This window comes from Hesperophylax consimilis, chromosome 11 (assembly GCF_061612785.1).
Source record: "Hesperophylax consimilis isolate HC1 chromosome 11, BYU_Hcon_1.0, whole genome shotgun sequence".
NCBI lineage: Eukaryota > Metazoa > Arthropoda > Insecta > Trichoptera > Limnephilidae > Hesperophylax > Hesperophylax consimilis.
In genome coordinates, this window is record NC_142846.1 from 5,474,424 (window position 1) to 5,493,938 (window position 19,515).

At 33.8% G+C, this 19,515-nt stretch overlaps 1 protein-coding gene across 1 annotated transcript; it reads left to right on the plus strand.

The window, feature by feature from the left end:
* The first annotated feature begins 586 nt into the window (after nucleotides 1–586).
* On the plus strand, nucleotides 587–18,657 carry LOC149419695 (uncharacterized). Its single transcript, XM_089636992.1, has 4 exons — nucleotides 587–736; nucleotides 2,494–2,746; nucleotides 17,393–17,556; nucleotides 18,516–18,657. Exons 1-4 carry the CDS (start codon nucleotides 706–708, stop codon nucleotides 18,545–18,547), a joined length of 480 nt encoding a protein of 159 aa, XP_089493118.1. The 5' UTR covers nucleotides 587–705; the 3' UTR covers nucleotides 18,548–18,657.
* The last annotated feature ends 858 nt before the right edge of the window (nucleotides 18,658–19,515 follow it).

Genomic DNA, 19,515 nt, shown 5'->3' on the forward strand with positions numbered 1-19,515 from the left:
ATAGGAAGTATAGAATAAGGGGAAACTGACATTAGTACTATGCCTTCAACAAAAATATTCTTTCCACAACATGTTTTAAAATCTGGTATAAGATTTTTTATTTTTTTAAATCTATAATATGTACATTTAAAAAAATCACTTGTATTCAATATATGTATCAAAATATCTATTGTATTTAAGCTGGAAATTTTATATACGTATTAAAAATCTATTGTGTTCAAGCTAGGTATTTTATGCACGTATCAAAAAATCTATTGTATTTAAGCCAGGTATTTTTTACACGTATCAAAAATCTATTGTATTCAAGCTAGGTGGTATTTTCTGAAATCAATTTTACCGAAGAAAGATATTTTACGTAGGTATTAAAAAAATTATTTTATTCAAGCAAAGTATTTTATATTCATATAAAAAAAATCAATTTTATTGATGAAAGATATTTTATACACGTATCAAAAAATCTATTTATATTTTTACGAATCCTCTTTCTCCGCGACAGCAAATCTGGGGAATATCGCTTTAAAATGTTGTTATTATGACATACAGATGTATATATAAGTAGTATGTGATTATTTTAAAGTAAGCGATCCATTAGTAAACGGGTTATTCCACCGCAAACAGGCACACGGCGAACACGCATCACCGCGTCTCGAATTTCGTATAAATATCAAACATTCTTATTTATTTTTGATAACCTCGCCTTACATAATGAAGTGCTTCTTTGTTATCGCAGTTTGCTGTGAGTACATCATTAACCTAATAATCTTTTAATTAAAACAGTCGTTCTTTGTGAAATATATTTGATTTTGACTGATTTATATGTTACATAATATTTTTATGATCTCCAAATTTTTGATTTTGAATAACGTGTATATTTCAAATTTGAATGTCTTATTTTGTTTACTTCTTTTTGTGTTCCTCAACTTGCACATCAACGCTTAGGCCGTACCTACTACATTTTTGTAACAATGCTTGTGTATGATAATTTATAGGAACTTTATTATAATAGTGTTTTTTTACATCGATACTCAACCAATTTCAACTAAACCTCAAAACATTTGAAGGTGACAGTTTAATTGACTCTGTCAAATATCTTACAAAATTTAAAGTTTATGAAAAAAGATGTTAGTCAGTTCTAAGAAAGTTCGTTTACAAAAAACAAAAGTTTGTTGTTATTGTTCATTGTTTTTGTCGCGATGAATCGAAATGAATAGAACTTATTTTGTGAATTTTTCTGAATATTATTGTTTGGGGTATTACGGCGTGTTTTGTTTCCTCCTTTTGGCTTGGACTCCACTGCAATTTCTGGTGGCGCAATTGTATGTTCCCAAAAGTAAAACTCATTTTTTCAAAAACAAGGGCATAAGCAATTACACAATATAGCTAAGCGACAAAAACAGGAGCATATACAATTATACAATACGTCCATGTGACAAATGCAGGAGCATACACAATTACACTATATACCTATGTGACAGATACAGGAGCATACACAATTATACAATCTACCCATGTGAAAGATACAGGAGCATACACAATTACACAATCTACCCATGTGAAAGATACAGGAGCATGCACAATTACACAATATACCGATGTGACAAATACAGGAGAATACATAATTACACAATATACCCATGTGACAGATACAGGAGCATACACAATAACACAATACACTCATGTAAGAGATACAGGAGCATACACAATTATACAATCTACCCATGTGACAGATACAGGAGCATACACAATTACACAATCTACCCATGTGAAAGATACAGGAGCATACACAATTACACAATATACCGATGTGACAAATACAGGAGAATACATAATTACACAATATACCCAAGCGACTAAAAAACTAGCACTAGATTTTTGGTAGCCACGATTGAGGTCCGATTAAGGTCTGAAGAATCGCAATTACGTTTTAGCCAAGTAAACAGACATATCAGTAAGCCTTGCAATGTGCATCATCAGGGCAGTTCACAAAGTTATAGTGCTCGATTTTAACTCTCACATTTCTAAAAAATGATTCTAATTTAAACATACTTCTAAACATCATCGCTACTTAATGTATACAAACAAGAATTTTGGTAATTTTTTTACATTAACTCCCCACACTAAGGAAAATCATTTTCCTCGGTGCCTTTGTTTTCTTAGGTAAGTTTGTGGAGGATTTTTTTGTTGAGAAGAAGGGGAGAATAAGAGCCTTGAAGTGAATCAAGTTGTAGGGGAGAAGAAAAACAATTGGCAAATCTTTCGACAGCCAAGCTTTTGAACTCAAAAATGAGTCGTGGAAATAACCCGTTCTCCTGTGACAAATGCTAACATTGTGCAAATGTATTTCCCCACTTTGCGTCAGTGCCGAAGGTATCAATCGCTAGTTCCTCAGATTTTACCCTTTGTTCCCCATTGTTCCACCACTCATCGTAAACTGCAGGTACAATCATCGAATTAGGTTATTGGCAAAACCGACTCATTTTTTTCCTTCTCTAGTTTTGGTGGCACTTCAAGTATCATTGTCCACGCAGTCCCCTCGCCGCCAATTGAGACAGGCCGAGGACTTCTCCGAAATGAACTTTCCCGATGAAAATACCGACACCGAAAATCGCTGGGGTCAGTCCAACGGTGGAGGAAGGCCCAACAGGCCTAACAGACCAAACAGGCCTAACAGACCCATCAGACCTGACAACAACAACGGAAACAACAATGGAGGAAGGCCAGAACAACAACAACAAGTACCAACAAGGTATGTATTTCACTTTTCTATGATTAAACAGAACTTTCAAGGAAAATGAAGAGCAAGAATAAACAAATAAGAAACCTAACTTAACCAATCAATCTAACCTGATCTATTATTTTATCAAGTTTCGTTTTTTCACTCTTTTATTTTATCCAACTATCATATGTCATATTGTTTGTTTATTTGAATGTATTACAGTTGGTTTCGTCTACGTCGCAACACAATTTTTAAATATTTTTTTCCCTAGTTTGTCGAAAAATCTAGAGCAAATCGGTTTTTATTTATAAGTCGATGTATTGACGATTGTTTACACACTCGATTCGAAAATTACTCATACTGCTTCAATTTAATAATATTTTAATGAAATTCTCAGCATAGGAGATCTCAGTGAGGATATCATTATCTATATTTGTTAACAAAATAATATACAATGAAACATTGGTTCCATGATAACTTCAACACACTATAAAACTATAAAAAGTGATTCAAGTCATTAAAAGCGATGAAAACAACTAATCTATGAACCTAACCTATTTAACCTTGTTTTTGTTTCATCACTTTTCATGATTTTATATCACGTATAAAAGTTGTGTTGGAACTGTCAAATGTCCGGTTAGCAATGTTATGTTTAGGTGACACACTAATCATAGAAGAACTGCCTTTCTTCCACAAATGTGCGTTCTACGTCATGTTGAATGAAACGAAAAAATATTTAAAAGCAAAATATCTCTTGCTGGCAATAAAATTGAGAGATGAAAATAGTTAAGTCTATAACCACTCGAGTGATTTTCGGCATATTATGCCCAGTTTGCAAATCGTCTTGAGTGATCGCACGCCATAATATGCCATTTTTGATTAGCAGAATTCTCGCATTTACGATTTTTATAAAAACCTAAATTCAAGGATACAAAGTAAAATATAGGTGACTTCATTGGCTATATAACACTTTAGTTAGTTTATGTCTAAGTATGGGAATTTTTCATCTCGAACGCCAATCACTCAACTCATATTAGACATGATCGCACAAGTGGATAAATATATTATTTTTGAAGATAAATGTTGGCAAGTTTCATTCATAAAGCTTATAATTCTGCTAACAAAATAGTTAAAACTAATTAAATATTTTACAAAAAAAAATTGAGATTAAATTAATTTATTCTTATGAGATTTTAACAAATAGTTAAATTCTAAAATTATATTACAATACTTCTAAGATATTTGGTGTAAGCAACATAATTATACATACCCATTATATATCAATAAGTTTCCAACGTACCCAATGACAGAATATACGCAAAAAGTGGCGGCCCTCCTCTCGGGTCAATTGGTCAATGAATCGATGTCAATAAATCGTAATATTAGTAAATATTATACAAATCTAAACCAAAAAAATATGATGGTGAACTATTTTCAAAGTATTATGCTGTGTTGTGGTACCTTCTCCTTTAGCTTACGTTTCAGACAGCATTACAGAGTTTATCATCAGGGCATGTGTGTAGTTTGGACCTATTTTAATTTATGTAAATGTACCGCGAGATAAAATACAGTGACGAGTAATGACATCTAACGCCTAAAATGGAAGTTTTCTTTCCCACGCACCTATGTCAATTTATTAAATGTCCCGCTATGATAGTAACAATTGTCGATTTTTTGGCCCGCGACAAAGGGTTTGCGGCGAATAAGACTGAAGCTTTGCGAGTGTGGATGGACACAGTTCACGCGCGGATCGCGGCGTATATTCACGGCGTGAATTCACGGCGCGACTTCGCGCGCGAGTGTAGAGCCAGCTTTACAATAAACGAGATGGCACTGTGTAGCCTAGTAAAAATGCTCTAGCAATTCTCGCATACTTAAGACAAAGGTCATTGTCATGAAGATGACAGCACGATGAATAATATTATGTGTTTGAACGAGACGGTTTGATAAACGTATATTGGTTTTACATATTGCACGCCTGTCGTATGAAACATTTTACTATATTATGTCGTTTGACTCCCGAATTGATGAAGTATCTACAATAATGAATATGTTTAGTATATCACAATATCAAATAATGGTTAGTCGCACAATTTTTTTCAAATTATCTTCCACTTCTGAACCCTTAGAGCCACCTCTGTTCCCAAAGTATAATAAGATAATCATTCTTTGGACGTCAGTTCTATCTTTTATAATAATACTGAAACTTTGCCAATTTTAGTCCCATTCCTCTTAAATATGCATTCGAAAGGGATGCACGAAGCTAAATAATATCGCAACGCAAAAGTTATATTAAAAGGCTAATTTAAATTAATCAAGTCGTACATCAGTAAAAATAATAATTCTTACATATATATTAAAACATATCATAAAAACAATGAAAAAATTAATATGCTTACCTAACTTATCTCTTATATTGTAAACGTGAAAGTAATTTCCACAATGTTATGTAAAAAGTAATTTCTCCAATGATACGAATTTATTGTGACGTATTTCTATCAAATTACCTACTTCATATGAAATAAACCAATCAATTATGTTGTCTTGAAATATGAAATCTTTCGAGTTGGTCAGTCAAAGATTCATTATTCTGTAATTGTATTTTTTAGTATATAATAAATAAATAAATACTACAGACTATTCTTGTGGCTTGGCCTATTTCAGCATATTGCTCGCTATACATTCCCGTTGGTAGTGTTTGGCGAGCAATATGCTGAAATAATCCGTGATGCGTATATCGTAATGTGTCACTTACCTAAAGCAAAGGTATGAAAAAATCTGCATTGCAAAGGTCAACGGTAAAATGATTCAGGTTTGATGGATAAACTGGTCATAATGGAAGCACATTTTGCAAGTGCGAAAACAGGTTTTTAAAGACATCATGGAATACAGGTCTCCGGCTTGCTCTGAAATAAAGTACACAATATATTCTTTACGGATTATGATTCTGTGAAGAGATCACATTCCGAAGATTTGCATAGTTTTAGAATATAAAAAAATAGCATAATTATGGCGACACAAGTAACGGGTTCACATTTTAATTAATTCCGACGAATTTGTAACAATAATACCTTTTTTTTCAGACCGAAAGCCACGGATGTAAGTTATGTATATTTAAAATTAATGCAATTGGTAACTTCACGAGGTATTCAATAAGAAACGTTTGAGATTAAAGTAATACTTATGTCAAAATAATTAATATAAACCCTTCGACAAGATTGATTTCTAGGCCTGCAATGGAAAATTTAATAACGCGAGTTTTTCATTGATTTCCTCTTTATTTTAGTATTTTTGCTCAGGAAAATTCGACCGTACGTCCTTCTAATAAGCCGGACCGTGCGTCGTATATTTTTACACACGCCTTTTTCACTTATTTTTTTTATTTTATTTGGTTACAAAAAAAACCTCTACAAACATCTAAAACTTATTATTTATAGCATTTAGACATAACCCCCGAAAAGCTGCAAGGCTTTTATATTCATTTTCATCCTTCGGTAGTTAATTGAATATCTTGAATCCTTTCACAACTTCTCGGGGGGTTACCACGTATTTCCAAATCAAAATTTACATTCTTCAACATGTATTTTGGGAGCATCTTATTTTTGAGCTTAAATATAAATACATATTACAGTTGTTTCTGCGTATTAATTATCTTAAAATACCTATTACATTTGCAATTTGCAATTTTTTATCTGTGTTTTTATAGCACAAGAAAAAGACAGTAGAATTATTTTTTAATTAGTTTGTTGAATTTTAAGAAAAAAAAAATTGAAGGGTGTTGAAAAATCTTTGTTAAATTATCAATTTCAAGCTCTGAAGTGTTGAATAATTTTACATATTTTGAGAATTACACGGCCAAAACATTATTTTTGGGATAATATCAATACTGAACGCTAATTTTACGACACCTAATTAGTAAAGCCTCGTTCAGATTGGGTGTCATCGTTTGAAATGATTTTTCATAAAAAACAGCGATATTTAAATTATCCAATTATTATTAAGGAGGTAGCGTAGCAAGGCATAAAGATAAATCACGTTATGTTGAATGATGAATATTTAATATTTCAATTTTAGATTGCTTTGATGTTTGACGAGGGGTTCGATTGAGGAATTTATTTTGGCGCTGTTATAATTGAACCTTTGAAAGGAGAAGTCAAGGACGCTTGAATAAGATCACATTAAAGATATTTAAATATCTGTTTCGGATCATGTATAAAGTAATAGAAAAGTATCAACAATTTATGAATGAACAAAGCATGTTGTGCCGCAATTCGTATTTTATGCCTACCCCTGGAAAGAAAAAAATTGTGATATATTAAAAAAATAAGAAAATATTTTGTTAGGATTCAAAAAATGTAATATTTCGGAGTTGAGTGATTGGCTTAATTGGGAGATCTCGGCTTCATCTAAAAAAATGATACCTCTGAATTTTAATAAGGAAACATATTCATTTATTATAGTGCTATATGGCCAGTAAATTCACCTATATTTTACTGCTTATCTTATATTTTTTGGATTTATAAAAAATCGTAAATGCGCGAATTCTGCGAGTTCAAAATGGCGTATTCTGGCGTGCGATCACTCAAGACGTTTTGCAAAATTGGCATAATATGCCGTAAATCGCTCTAGTAGGTACAGAGTTTTCCAATAAGAGGTGTTATTTTGAATAGCCCGCTATTTCGGTTGATGTTACGTTTGAAGCTGTCATTTTTTGACATTTGACAAGTAGAAACTACGCTATTATTAAAAATGGAACGATCCACGCTTCAACAACGCATTGAAATTATTAAAATTCACTTGAGTCTATCAAATGCAAATCATCTTGAGTGATTAGGCCCATTTCCACCTCGGTAGCTTCGTCAACAAGCAAAATTGTTGCATCTGGGGCTCGGAAAACCTAAGAGTTATTGTTAAAAAGCCTTTTATCCTCAACGTGTGACTGTATGGTGTGGTTTATGGTCCGGCGAAATCATTGGACCTTACTTTTTCGAAAATGAGGCTGGAGCAACAGTTAAGGTGAATGGATTGCGCTATCGAGAGATGATTGATGATTTTTTATGGCCGAAATTGGATGGTATTGATTTAGACAACGTTTACTTTCAACAAGACGGCGCTACGTGCCACACAAGCAACGAAACCATTGATCTTTTATGATTTAATATCAAAATAACAACTCCTATTGGAAAACCCTGTAGTAAAATTTGTGCTTTTTTAAGTCATAATGGTTCAGCGTTGATAAGTCCTTTTAATGTTATAAATTTACAATTTTTGTTAAGATTATAAATTGTTTGTTTTCAATTATTCCATGCATAATTCATACCGGAACTTGAAAACTACAGATAGCCACATTTTATCATAGATCAATATACCTACGCCACTGAATTTTAGATATTTTGAATGAGGAAATACGGTTTTTACAATTCGAAGATATATCAAAAAGATAATAAAATACAGATTTATTAAATACATCTATTTGAATTTCACTTTTTTTTCGGTAATGAATGAGTGCAAAGCTCAGAATGGGAAATTAATCCTCTTCTCAATATCCGACCGAGCTGAAATTTGGCTGATAGACTAGTTGTCGAAGACAATGAGCGGACACATAGGCATTTGTCGAAAATCGCATAACTTTACATCAGTAGATTTACTAAGCTTATGTCGATCCTACCCGGTGGATGAGAATGCATTCTTTTAACATCTGTATTGTAGTAAAAATAACTTATTTTTTTACCAGTTGATTTTTAATGTGGTTTTTAACATGTTTTAATTTTAATCATTAGTATCTGATACCTGTGGTATATGTGAAAAAATGAATCATATTTTCAGTCACTATAAATTTGAAGTTGATTATTGTTATCCTACCGGCTGCGCCACTGTTATTTACAGACTTGGTGGTACTCAATAATAGAACGCGTGTCGAATATAATGTTTATTTAACAATTTAGTACAGATTGACTTCTTCTATCTTCTGAGCTGTCGGTTTGGAAAAGAAAGCGAGCAGATGCATCCGTCATCTTTTATACCTCTATCTGTCATCTCGCTCTTACACATTCAAAAAGCAGGCGTACCACCTAAAACCTTTCTTACAATTATGAAAGGAAATCCGGTACTCAGGAAATACGATCAAAAATACGGACGCGCAGAAACCACAGTTGAAACAAAAATAGACATGCAATAGCGGTTAAAATATGCTGTAAATTATTATGTGGTTCAGTGTTAAGCACTTACTGCTTAAACCAAGAAAATAACGTTTTTATTAAAGTTTCATTAAAGCCCTGTAGTAAGCGTTCAAAGATGGTTTGAAAGGGAGATATATAAAAACAGAAGAGAGAGATGTCAGAAGGAGAGCCATAACATTTAAAAAAAACGATAATAATTAAGCGAAAATGGTGAAAATATTTAATAAAACACCACTCGTTTGAAATAAAGTAAAAATCTCTCGACAAATGCTTACGATGCATTTAAAGATAGACAGTGATTTTTTTTCATACGTAAATCAATAATAAATTAATATGTCTTTTGACCCACTCTTCTGACCTCGATAGATTTAATTTCATAATTACCTATATTAAGTGATAAGTGGTTTAATTTTCTTTATCACACTAACTTGGCTATTAGTTTGACCGCAGAACAGAATAAAGTTAATAAAAACACCGTGTTTTGTGGTATGGTTTAATAATATTGTATATTATATAATTGCATTTTTGTTATTGAATCATGTAAAGAATTTTGTGGTGCGATGATAAATGTAATGTAATGTGATATACTGTTAATTATCGTTTCAATGAATACTTCGATTCGTCTGAGATAACGAGTTAGTTTATTATCGTGAGATATTTTCATTGAATATCTAGCAGAACTAGGAGACTGAATTATTATGTTGATGGAAGGAACTCGTACTGAGCTGCTGGCCTGGAGATCAGCTAGCTAACAATGCAGGTATGGCCGACATGTTATCTCTGTCTTGTGGCTTTATTACTGCCACATTTGGAAATATCTTGAAACTCCATAAACTAAATATAAATAACTTAAATCTATACACTCTTCAGTCATCTGTTGAGCGGTATTGAAACAGCAACTGTATCAACACTACGAGTATACAAAACAAACATGTTTAATGGGTAGGTATATTGAATCCAGGTTACAAGCAAAAACTGGCTTTTAATCAAGTTTGGCTCAAAAGTTTAAATATGATTATTTTTAAACTGATTTTTTGATGGAGCGCAGCGAAGTCCTGTTTTAACTCGAACTACTCTACTATTTGGCATTAGATTTATTTCTTAGATATTTATGTTAATCAACTGTCTGAAGATAAGTAAGTTTGGCCGTTTTAATTTAGTCTCCATTTCTTCCACGGTATTAACGACTTTCGAAACTTAACGGCATTACCTAGTTGCGCCACCATTTCATCTAATATCATTGATAGAATGCATTGTCATCTAGAACGAGTATATATGCCGATTTTCAGCTTGACTGTCAAGAAGTGGGAGAATTTCCACTCGCAAGATTTGCACTCATTCATGAAAATAAAAGTGAAATTCAAATATATGTAAATGAAAAAAATAATTTATTTGCGTAGCTTCTCGGAAAAAATAATTTTGGTAAAAAAGAGAGTAAAATTATTTTGTCTTAAATACATTATCTGGTAATACGGTACAATAAAATTTAACATAATATTGCATAAAAACAAGTAAGTTATTAAATACAAAATAAAATCACCTGTTTCACTCGACGGGTTAATGGTTCAGGCAATATTCATTTTTAAATGTAAAATTGTCCTGTTTATTAATTCAGTAGGCAGGTGGTTAAGTACTTAAGGTAGGTACTTTAGGTAATAGGTTTGATTACTTAAGGTAGGTACTTTTGGTAATAGGTTAAAGTACTTACTTCTGATTTAACTTACTTTTTGATTTAAGAGTAAATTTTTGTTCAGAATTTTTAAGTTGGACAAAATTAGAAACATACTTTTTTGTATGTGACGTCTACACTGTGCACATAACTTCTGTTTGGATTAGCATCCATCGGCAATATCGTGTTATAATTATGGAATTAATAATAAGTCATTTTGAAAGCCCGTTTGAAAGTTGTTGTTGCGTTTTATCTAGTGTGATCAATCATAGCTAGCCATAGCTTATTTATTTTAAACATTTTTTTCAAGTACCGAAGCAACAAAAAAATACTACGCAACTTTTCATTTCTAAGATAAAACGACTTGGCATAAGATAATAATAATAATAATAACATGGAATTTATATAGCGCAGTTTAGTATCATTTCACTTCAAGTGCGCTTAACTACTCGTATAACAAACTTAAAAAAAAAAGGTAATTCAGTATTAATGGTTCTTAAAATTATTCCTACAGTGTACCTTACCCAATACAGATCTAATATTATAACACTAAATACACTGTTTATACAAAGTGATGATAAAACTTAGAATAACAATAACAGTAGGACAGGACAAAACACGAATATTAAAACTAAAACATAACATGAAACAGGAGGCAGTTTGTGCTCAGAAATGAGAATTTTCTGAGCAGACACTTTAAAAAGGTACAATAAGGAGACATCCGAAACCAAACAATTACCGGAAGTTTTAGAATATGGCTTATTATAAAATATTGAAAAGAAGTTAAAATTTATAAATGGTAAGATTTTTTAAATAATTTTGTTTTTAAAGCTCGTTTAAATTCAGCCAAATTCTGGAGGTTAGTGAGAGCTGAGAGAAGTCTATTCCAGATGAGAGGGCCTGTTACACTAAAAGAACGATCATAGTAAACAGCTCGATTTGACCTAGAAAGTTCGATTAGACGATTACTAACATCTAGATCTGCTGACCTTAGAGTAAGCTGTCTATTGCTTAAGTTTTGTCGGATACATAGTTCCGATATATATGCTGGCGCCATTCCTTGCAATGCTTTGAAAGTCATTAAGCAGATCTTAAACTCTATTCTTTCAGGGCATCGAAGCCAGTGAAGGCGATCCCTTAGAAGTGGGGTTATACGGCAATACTTAGATTCACCAAAAATCATTCTTGCCGCAGCATTAAAAACTGACTGGATTCTATTGATTTGTTTCTGAGGTAGGCCGGCATATGCACTATTGCAATAGTCCATACGTGAGACGACGAACGAATTTATGAATGACTTTGCTCCATCAGAGGGAAGGCATCTCCTGATTGATTTTATCTGCCTTAAATGGAAAAAACCAGAACTCACAGCTTTTGAAATTTGCGATTCAAGAGAAAGAATATTGTCCATAGTGAAACCTAGAAATTTTATTTCTGCAGAAGGGATTATATCCGTATCCTGAATACGGATTGGACTGAAGTCAAGGAGAGCTTGCCTTCCAGGGGAAGCTATCCACATGAATTCTGTCTTTGTGGGATTTAGTTTAAGTTTATTGACAGACATCCATCTTGAGATTGTGTTAATGAGGCTAACCACCTCGTTTTTAAGGAAGTCTTTTTCGTCCGGAGAACAAAACTTGAAAATCAAACGATCATCTGCGTAGCCTTGTGATTCAAAGCCAGCTGAGTGAATTAGTCGTTCAAGACGATTCGTATAGAGAATGAAGAGAATGGGGCCTAGGACTGAACCCTGGGGAACTCCAAATTCTATGGGAGTTTCAGGTGATGTACATTTATTGAAAGTTACTGAGGCTACTCGTCCAGACAGGTACGATGTCATCCATTGGAGTGCATCACCTCGAACGCCAAATTCGGTTTCAAGCACATTTAGTAAAATACTATGATCTACTGTGTCAAATGCCGCACTCATGTCAAGAACAGATATCAAACCCAACTTACCTGCTTCCATCCCGATGATCAAGTCTGAAACAACCCGCAAAAGAACAGTTTCCGTTGGATGAAACCGTCGATAAGCGGATTGATTTTTGGCAAACAGACCAGCGGAGTTCAAGTACCCCACTAATTGTTTGGCAACGATTTTCTCAAGCAGTTTTGATAGGAATGGTAGGTTGGATATTGGCCTGTAATTATCTGTATTATCAGTATTAAGATTTTGTTTTTTAAGTATTGGAGTTATAATTGATTTTTTAAGTGATCCCGGTACAAGTGAATTTACAAGAGACTTCCGGATAATTTCAGTAATTACAGGTGCTATATCCGGGAGACATTTCTTTAAGAGCCAGGTCGGTATGGGGTCTTGAGCGCATTGCTTGTTTGGGCAAGACTTCACAGCACGTACGACATCTTCTTCAGTTACTGCTGCAAAAGTAGTGAAGTTACCAGTGAGCGGAGTTGTTGCTGCGACAGAAGGCAATCCTACCCCACCGAGAGCCCGAATTTTTTCGACTTTCCTCCTAAAATATGTCGCAAGACTATCCGCTTCAAGAGAGGAATCAATCTTGATGTTGCTCTCTCCACATAAAGTTTTTATATTTTGCCACAGTTTTCGAGGGTCCTTTTCTGCCTCAATTTGTTCACACCAAAAGTTAGATTTTTTCTGCGTTACTTCTTCATTGTAAGCATTTTGTTTCGCAATCCAAAGTTGCCGATTGCTGAAAGTCGGGTTTCGTCTGTACAACCTCTCGAATTTTCGCATTTCCCTTTTCTTCTTGAGACATTCAGCATCGAACCATTTGCAGCCATTTCGAATGCGGCAGACCTTCTCTGTGAAAGGCGCATTTTTGTCAAGTAATGCCAGTAGCGTAGAATTATAAAGAATTACTAACTCTTCTACCTGGTATTTACAAAACTTTTCCTTATCACAGAGCGGTGAGATTTTCAGTTCATTGCAAAATGCCTCGAAGTCGAATTCTCTCCAATTTCTAGAGATAACGGATTTAAACTCCAATTTTGGAGGATCGAAGGCAAACACGGATGTGACGAGACGATGATCCGATAGTCCAATGTCAGTCACGTGAGTTCTATTCGGGGGAGACCCAACTCGGGAAATGATTACATCAAGTGTACCTCCTGCATCATGAGTAGCTGAGTTTACCCACTGCTCGCAGCCGAAGTCACACAGGATTTTGGTGAATTTTTTGAACATGAGATCAGTTTTCTTTTCTAGGTGAATATTTACATCTCCTAAAATGATAACATCACAATTGTAGTTGGAGGTGCATTCTAGGAGAGACCTGAATTCATTAAAAAAATTTGCAGTCGGTGCGCACGACCCGGGACGGTAGATGGAGATTATGACGAGGGATGCACCATTGGCAGAAGCCTTGCAACTGACGAACTCGAAAGTAGTATAAACCTGACGTATCCCTATACTGTCCAAACGAATACCACTTTGCGCTACAATTGCAACTCCCCCATGATTTGTCAAATTAATGTTCGTTGTATCATCTTTAATGGGCCTTGCAGCTTCATAAACCGAGAACCCGCTTGATCGAAGGTTTTTGATTGAAAGTGAGTCTGCATTTTCGTGCCAAGTCTCCGATAGCGCCAAAATGTGAATACCTTTGTCACGTATCAGATCCACAATATCATCGTGTTTGTTTCCAATGGATCGCGCATTCCAGGCGGCAACGGTTAAAAACTTAGGCGGACGAGCATTCCTGGTTTGTGCTAAACGCAAGATTTTAACTAGCTTAACCTTCCTCCCGGCTCTACACCCTCGTTTTCTTCCCTTACGTCGGGGAAATAGTACACTATTGTTATTATCATTATTACTATGGTTTTTGTCATTATCACTGCCATTATCACTATTAATATTGTTTTTAACTGGCAAGGGTCGTAAAGCACACAATTCGTCCAAAGTATATCTTATCATGATTTATGACCCTTGCGACCCATTTCGAAAGTTCACACAAAAAATACAACGTACCCTTATATCGGTCATCGAACCGTCCCAGCAGAAAACATGTGGCATGCATCTGTGAACTTGCACTGCACCATTCAACAAACTATGTCTGCTAAAAAGTTTTTGAATAAAACTTTTACATTCAATATTTGAAAATGTCATATCTATCAGAATTTACACTATACAATTATTTTAACATAAAAAACACATAATTTGTCATATTTCACTTATAAGGACACACTTTAAGAACACTAGTATAAGAACTACCCTTTCAGGAGAATTTAAATCTGGGAGCTTAAATAGATGCGTGTCCGCAGCTTCTAAGCGCGAACACTACAGATGAGATAATAGGCTAAAACAAAGTCAGAATCTTAACGTCATAAGTGAAGAAGCCATGAACAATAATATGCGACGCGCTACCTCGTGTATTGGACAGACCTACGGGTTGAATTTTCCCTACGAAATCTCTAAAATAATGCGAAAATCATAACGACACAAGTGATGAAGTCGTGTAAAAAATTATTCGACGCGCGGCCCGGTGTAATGGATGGACCTACGGTCGAATTTGTCCTAGCAAGCCTAAAAAAAAAAATTTTCCGCAGGTTACGTTTTCATTATTTCTGATGAGTTTCTATAAGTCTCAGATATATCTAAAGGGATCCCTGTGATAGTTACAAATTCGCCGTCTAGAAAAAATAAAATCTGGTTTTTACCACTAATTTTACAGTTGAAAAACCTTGTGTTAATTTTTAAAAACGTTTTACATAAAATATTACTATTTTTATTAATCTCAAATAAAAAATAATTAAAATCCAGAGGGATCGCTCTTAAAATATATGTATATTATCGTTACAATTTGATCTGAATTAATTAAGAGGAAGCTACAAGCCAAAAGTGTGTACATTCTTGGTATACGTTAGATTGTAGGTAATAGGCAGAACGTTCGATTTCAAACATAAAACTGTTGTTTATTTATTTTGTAAATAAATTTATAAGAAATCAAAAAAGTTAATTAAATGAAACTGTCACAGATAATATTAGCTATGATACTGTATTTTTTTTTAAGTTTTTCCTTTATACTTTAATACATTTCTAATGAAAAAATACATTCTTTAGAAGTTTACAATTATGTTTTATATTAAGTAACTAAAAAAATTATTTGAATTTTACTCATAGGAAACAATAGAAAATACTTTAATTTATCTGAAGCATATTTTTTAGTATTCATAATGTACACCAATAAAGGTTAATCAAAATAGTGATTTGGAATTAAGCTTCGCCTTAATATGTAAGCCTAGAGCAAACCGAGTTATTAGAATCTTGTGTCGCCTTAATTCAAGAATTTGTCTATTTTATTCAGTACAAGAGATTCATTTCATAATATTTATGCGGGTTGACGTATTCTACTGCGGTAACCAAAAACACAATGCTTTCTTTGAGACTCTCAAGAAAGACACTGTGTTTTTATTTACCACGGCAATTTTCTTCTAAAACACTTGGTAATTCTTAGTAACTGTCCCTTAATCATCCACGACTGTCGTTTGCAAAAATGCTCTTTTTCCATTAAGGCGAAGTTTAATGCTAAATCACCATTTTCGATTAATATCTTTAAAGAATTGGTTTACATTATGAATACCAAAAAATATAATTTAGATAAATTAAACTTTTTCCTATCGTTTTCCTTGAGTAGAATTCAAATAAAAATTGTTGTTACTCAATATAAAATATAAATGTAAAGTATTAAAAAATGTATTTTTTCAATAGACATTTATGAACGCATAAATAAAACAACTTTAAAAAAATATAATATTATGGCTTAGATTATCTGTGACAGTTTCCCTTGATTGACTTTTTTGCTTTTTTATAGAATTGTTTACAAAATAAATAAAAACCGCTTTTGCGCTTGAAATCGATCGTTTCTAGACTTCGTTTGCCAAGCGATTTTAGTGCCTACTGCCTATATTCGTGACGATATAAGGCATATCAAGAATTAAAAAAAGGTTTAAAGCTTCTTCTTAAATTGTCTGCCTTACTGGATTGTTTAAATGAATATTTCGGATTTAAAATAAAAATAACGTAAAGTAAAGTAAAAAATACGCGTTTGATACAACAAAAATCCCACAAAGGCAAAGCTTGTGCGTGGGTATTACGTTAATCAGATTTCTATGATATAAGATTTAAATTTAAAAATAAGATATTCATTTTTTTTAGAGGATAAATGGTTTTAAAGGAAAAACGATCTGTTCTTGATTTCTTTTAATATTTGATTATAATAACATATTCTGATAAAAGCATTTCAGCAGTTCGTTTGTGTTGATGTTAGTTCCAGTTTTAAAAATGTATAAATAAGGGAAAGTGTGCGTTTTAAAAAAAAAAATTGTGTTTTCACGTGTAGTTTTTTTATGGACAAACGCCCTGCATTTTACCGTGCTTTAAAAGTATTAAAATCTTGTTAAAAAAATCACTGTCATTGATCAAAAATGCCATTGTCATTGATTCGGTTAGTTAAAAAAAGGACTCTCCCAATTGTTTTAATTAGAATTCTAGATACAAAATTTGCCAAACTAACTTGTAGGAATTCAAAAATTCATAACAACGGTCTCGCCCAAGTGTGTTTGAATTTGAGATATCTTAAAAATGTACCTATTGATAATCCAGGGGAGGAATAGTGGTAACATGATAAAACAGAAGAAGAGAGTGTTTTACAGATATACATTGTCGTGAAATTGAATTCAAATAAATAAATACCAACAAAATGATACATTTTTATTAAATAAAATTTTAAAAAAATGGTAGAACCTGCTGAAAAGCTGTTTTTTGCAGCTTTTCGTATTATAAGTAAAATTCTATTAACATCGATGTTTTACAATAAAAAATAATAATATTTGTTTTAACATCTCTAGCACTGCTGCCCCAGCGACCACTCCCGCCGGCCCTTCTCCTGACTGCATCAGACGGTGTCCAGTTACCCCCGAATACAACCCTGTCTGCGGAACCACCGGCGGCACCAACAGGCAGGGCTTCACCAACAGGGCCAGGCTGGAATGCGCCAGGAGTTGTGGACAGAGTAAGTTATCTCCACTATTTATCTAGCAAGGTTGCACCCATGACTGCTCAGGCAGTGTCCGGTTACCTCCAAATACAATCACTTGTACGGCTTCACCGGGGCACCAAGCTGCTCCTGCAACTGTGGACAAGGTATGCTATCTCTAAAAGGCATCTAGCGAGGTTACATCCCTGACTACTCAGGAGATGTCCCGTCATCCCCGTGTATCGGGTGCACTAACGGGGAGGCTTCACCAACAGGAGCAGGCTCAATACTGTGGACAGGGTAAGCTATCACTACTACTCATCTAGCAACGCTCCATCCCTAACCGCACAGGAGCAACATGTATGAACAGGGTAAGCTATCTTCTCTACGAATCATCTCAATTTACATCCCAGGGGAATATTGATGACATAGCATGAAAATACGCCGAACACAGGGGTTTGTCAACAACATAAGCCGGATAAGAGCCACTTCATAGAGGTGTTCCGGGCGGGGTTCAGAATACCATAATGATAACCAACCTCTGATGGGAGAGAAAACTGGAAGGAGATTCGTCATTTACAATAGCGATCTTACATCAACATTATGCAGAGGATGGCGGAATAATAAATCTCTACGAACATGTGACGAAAAAGAGTTATAGGAAACATTCCACAATACAGTCTTTTATAGCACTTTCTTTTCTCACTCTCGTGCAATTTCTTTCACTATAACTCGTTAAATTTAGCAACATCATACTCGGGAGATGTCATGATATCGAACAGAAATCCGAATACTGAAAGATCCGGAAAACATCGGATCTTTCGGTACTCGGACTTCTGTTCGGTATTATGACATCTCCCGAGTGAGGTGTCATGTCATGGCAGGATCCGATGATCAAATCCCGGTTGCGCTAGTAATTTTTGTATTTGTTTGTGATTTTTGATGTTTTTTGTTACTGAATATTCAAATTTTAACATTTATTTATCTTATTTCAGGTATCCAGTTCCTCCGCATGGGCAATTGCTGAGCGAAAAAGAAAAAATATTGCTTTCAAATAAGAATGATTAATGAAAAGAGTTTTTAAACAAGAGATATATTTATAATTTTTATAATAAAATACCAAAACATTTTACCTAATTCTATTATTTAATTTGCTGAAAAGGCTTTTCTTCAACACTTCTTTGCGAACAAAGCACGAACGCCGAGAGAAAATAATATTCATTTCTCTCTTTGTTTGAAACCCTGATTAAATAACGTCTCTTTGGGCAGTTGGTAAATATGAAAAGAGCATTGTGATTTGGGGTGCTGTTGATCATTTAAGAAATGAAAGAGAGATCACACGCTATGTTGTTTTTTGTTTGTGTGAAAACAGCAACCTGTTTAAATTGTGATAGCAAAAATAATTACACCGCAAAAAAGAAGCAAAGTTTTTTTACTATAATACATATATTTATATTTTCTAAATACATACTCGGGGAGGAAGGTTAAATCCTAACTCATATATACTCAAATATACATAATTACTACGAAAAAAGTTCAAATACACGATGTACTCGAAGCAACAACAAAAACTTACTACAAATACCGATAAAACATACTGCGTTTGGTCAACGAAACTTTAAATACTTTGCGACAAGACTCTACAAAATTCTTCCAGACAGCATAAAACAATGTGATTCACAAAAAAAATTCAAAGATAATGTAAAAATTTGGATTAAAAATAAGAATATGGCCTTCACCGGTGCATTCACACAAATTCGCAGTTATTGAAGTCACCACATTATTGAGCGAATAAATCTTAATACAAGTATAGGTATGTTCAAAGGTAATATTTAATTATTGAAGACAATATTAGCCATTTCTAAACGAAAATCTGAAACAGAAAAATCAGAAAAGGATACGGTCACATCTAGGACTCGAACCCAGGACCCTTATCTTTCCGGGACACGGGTTCGAGTCCTAGATGTGACCGTATCCTTTTCTGATTTTTCTGTT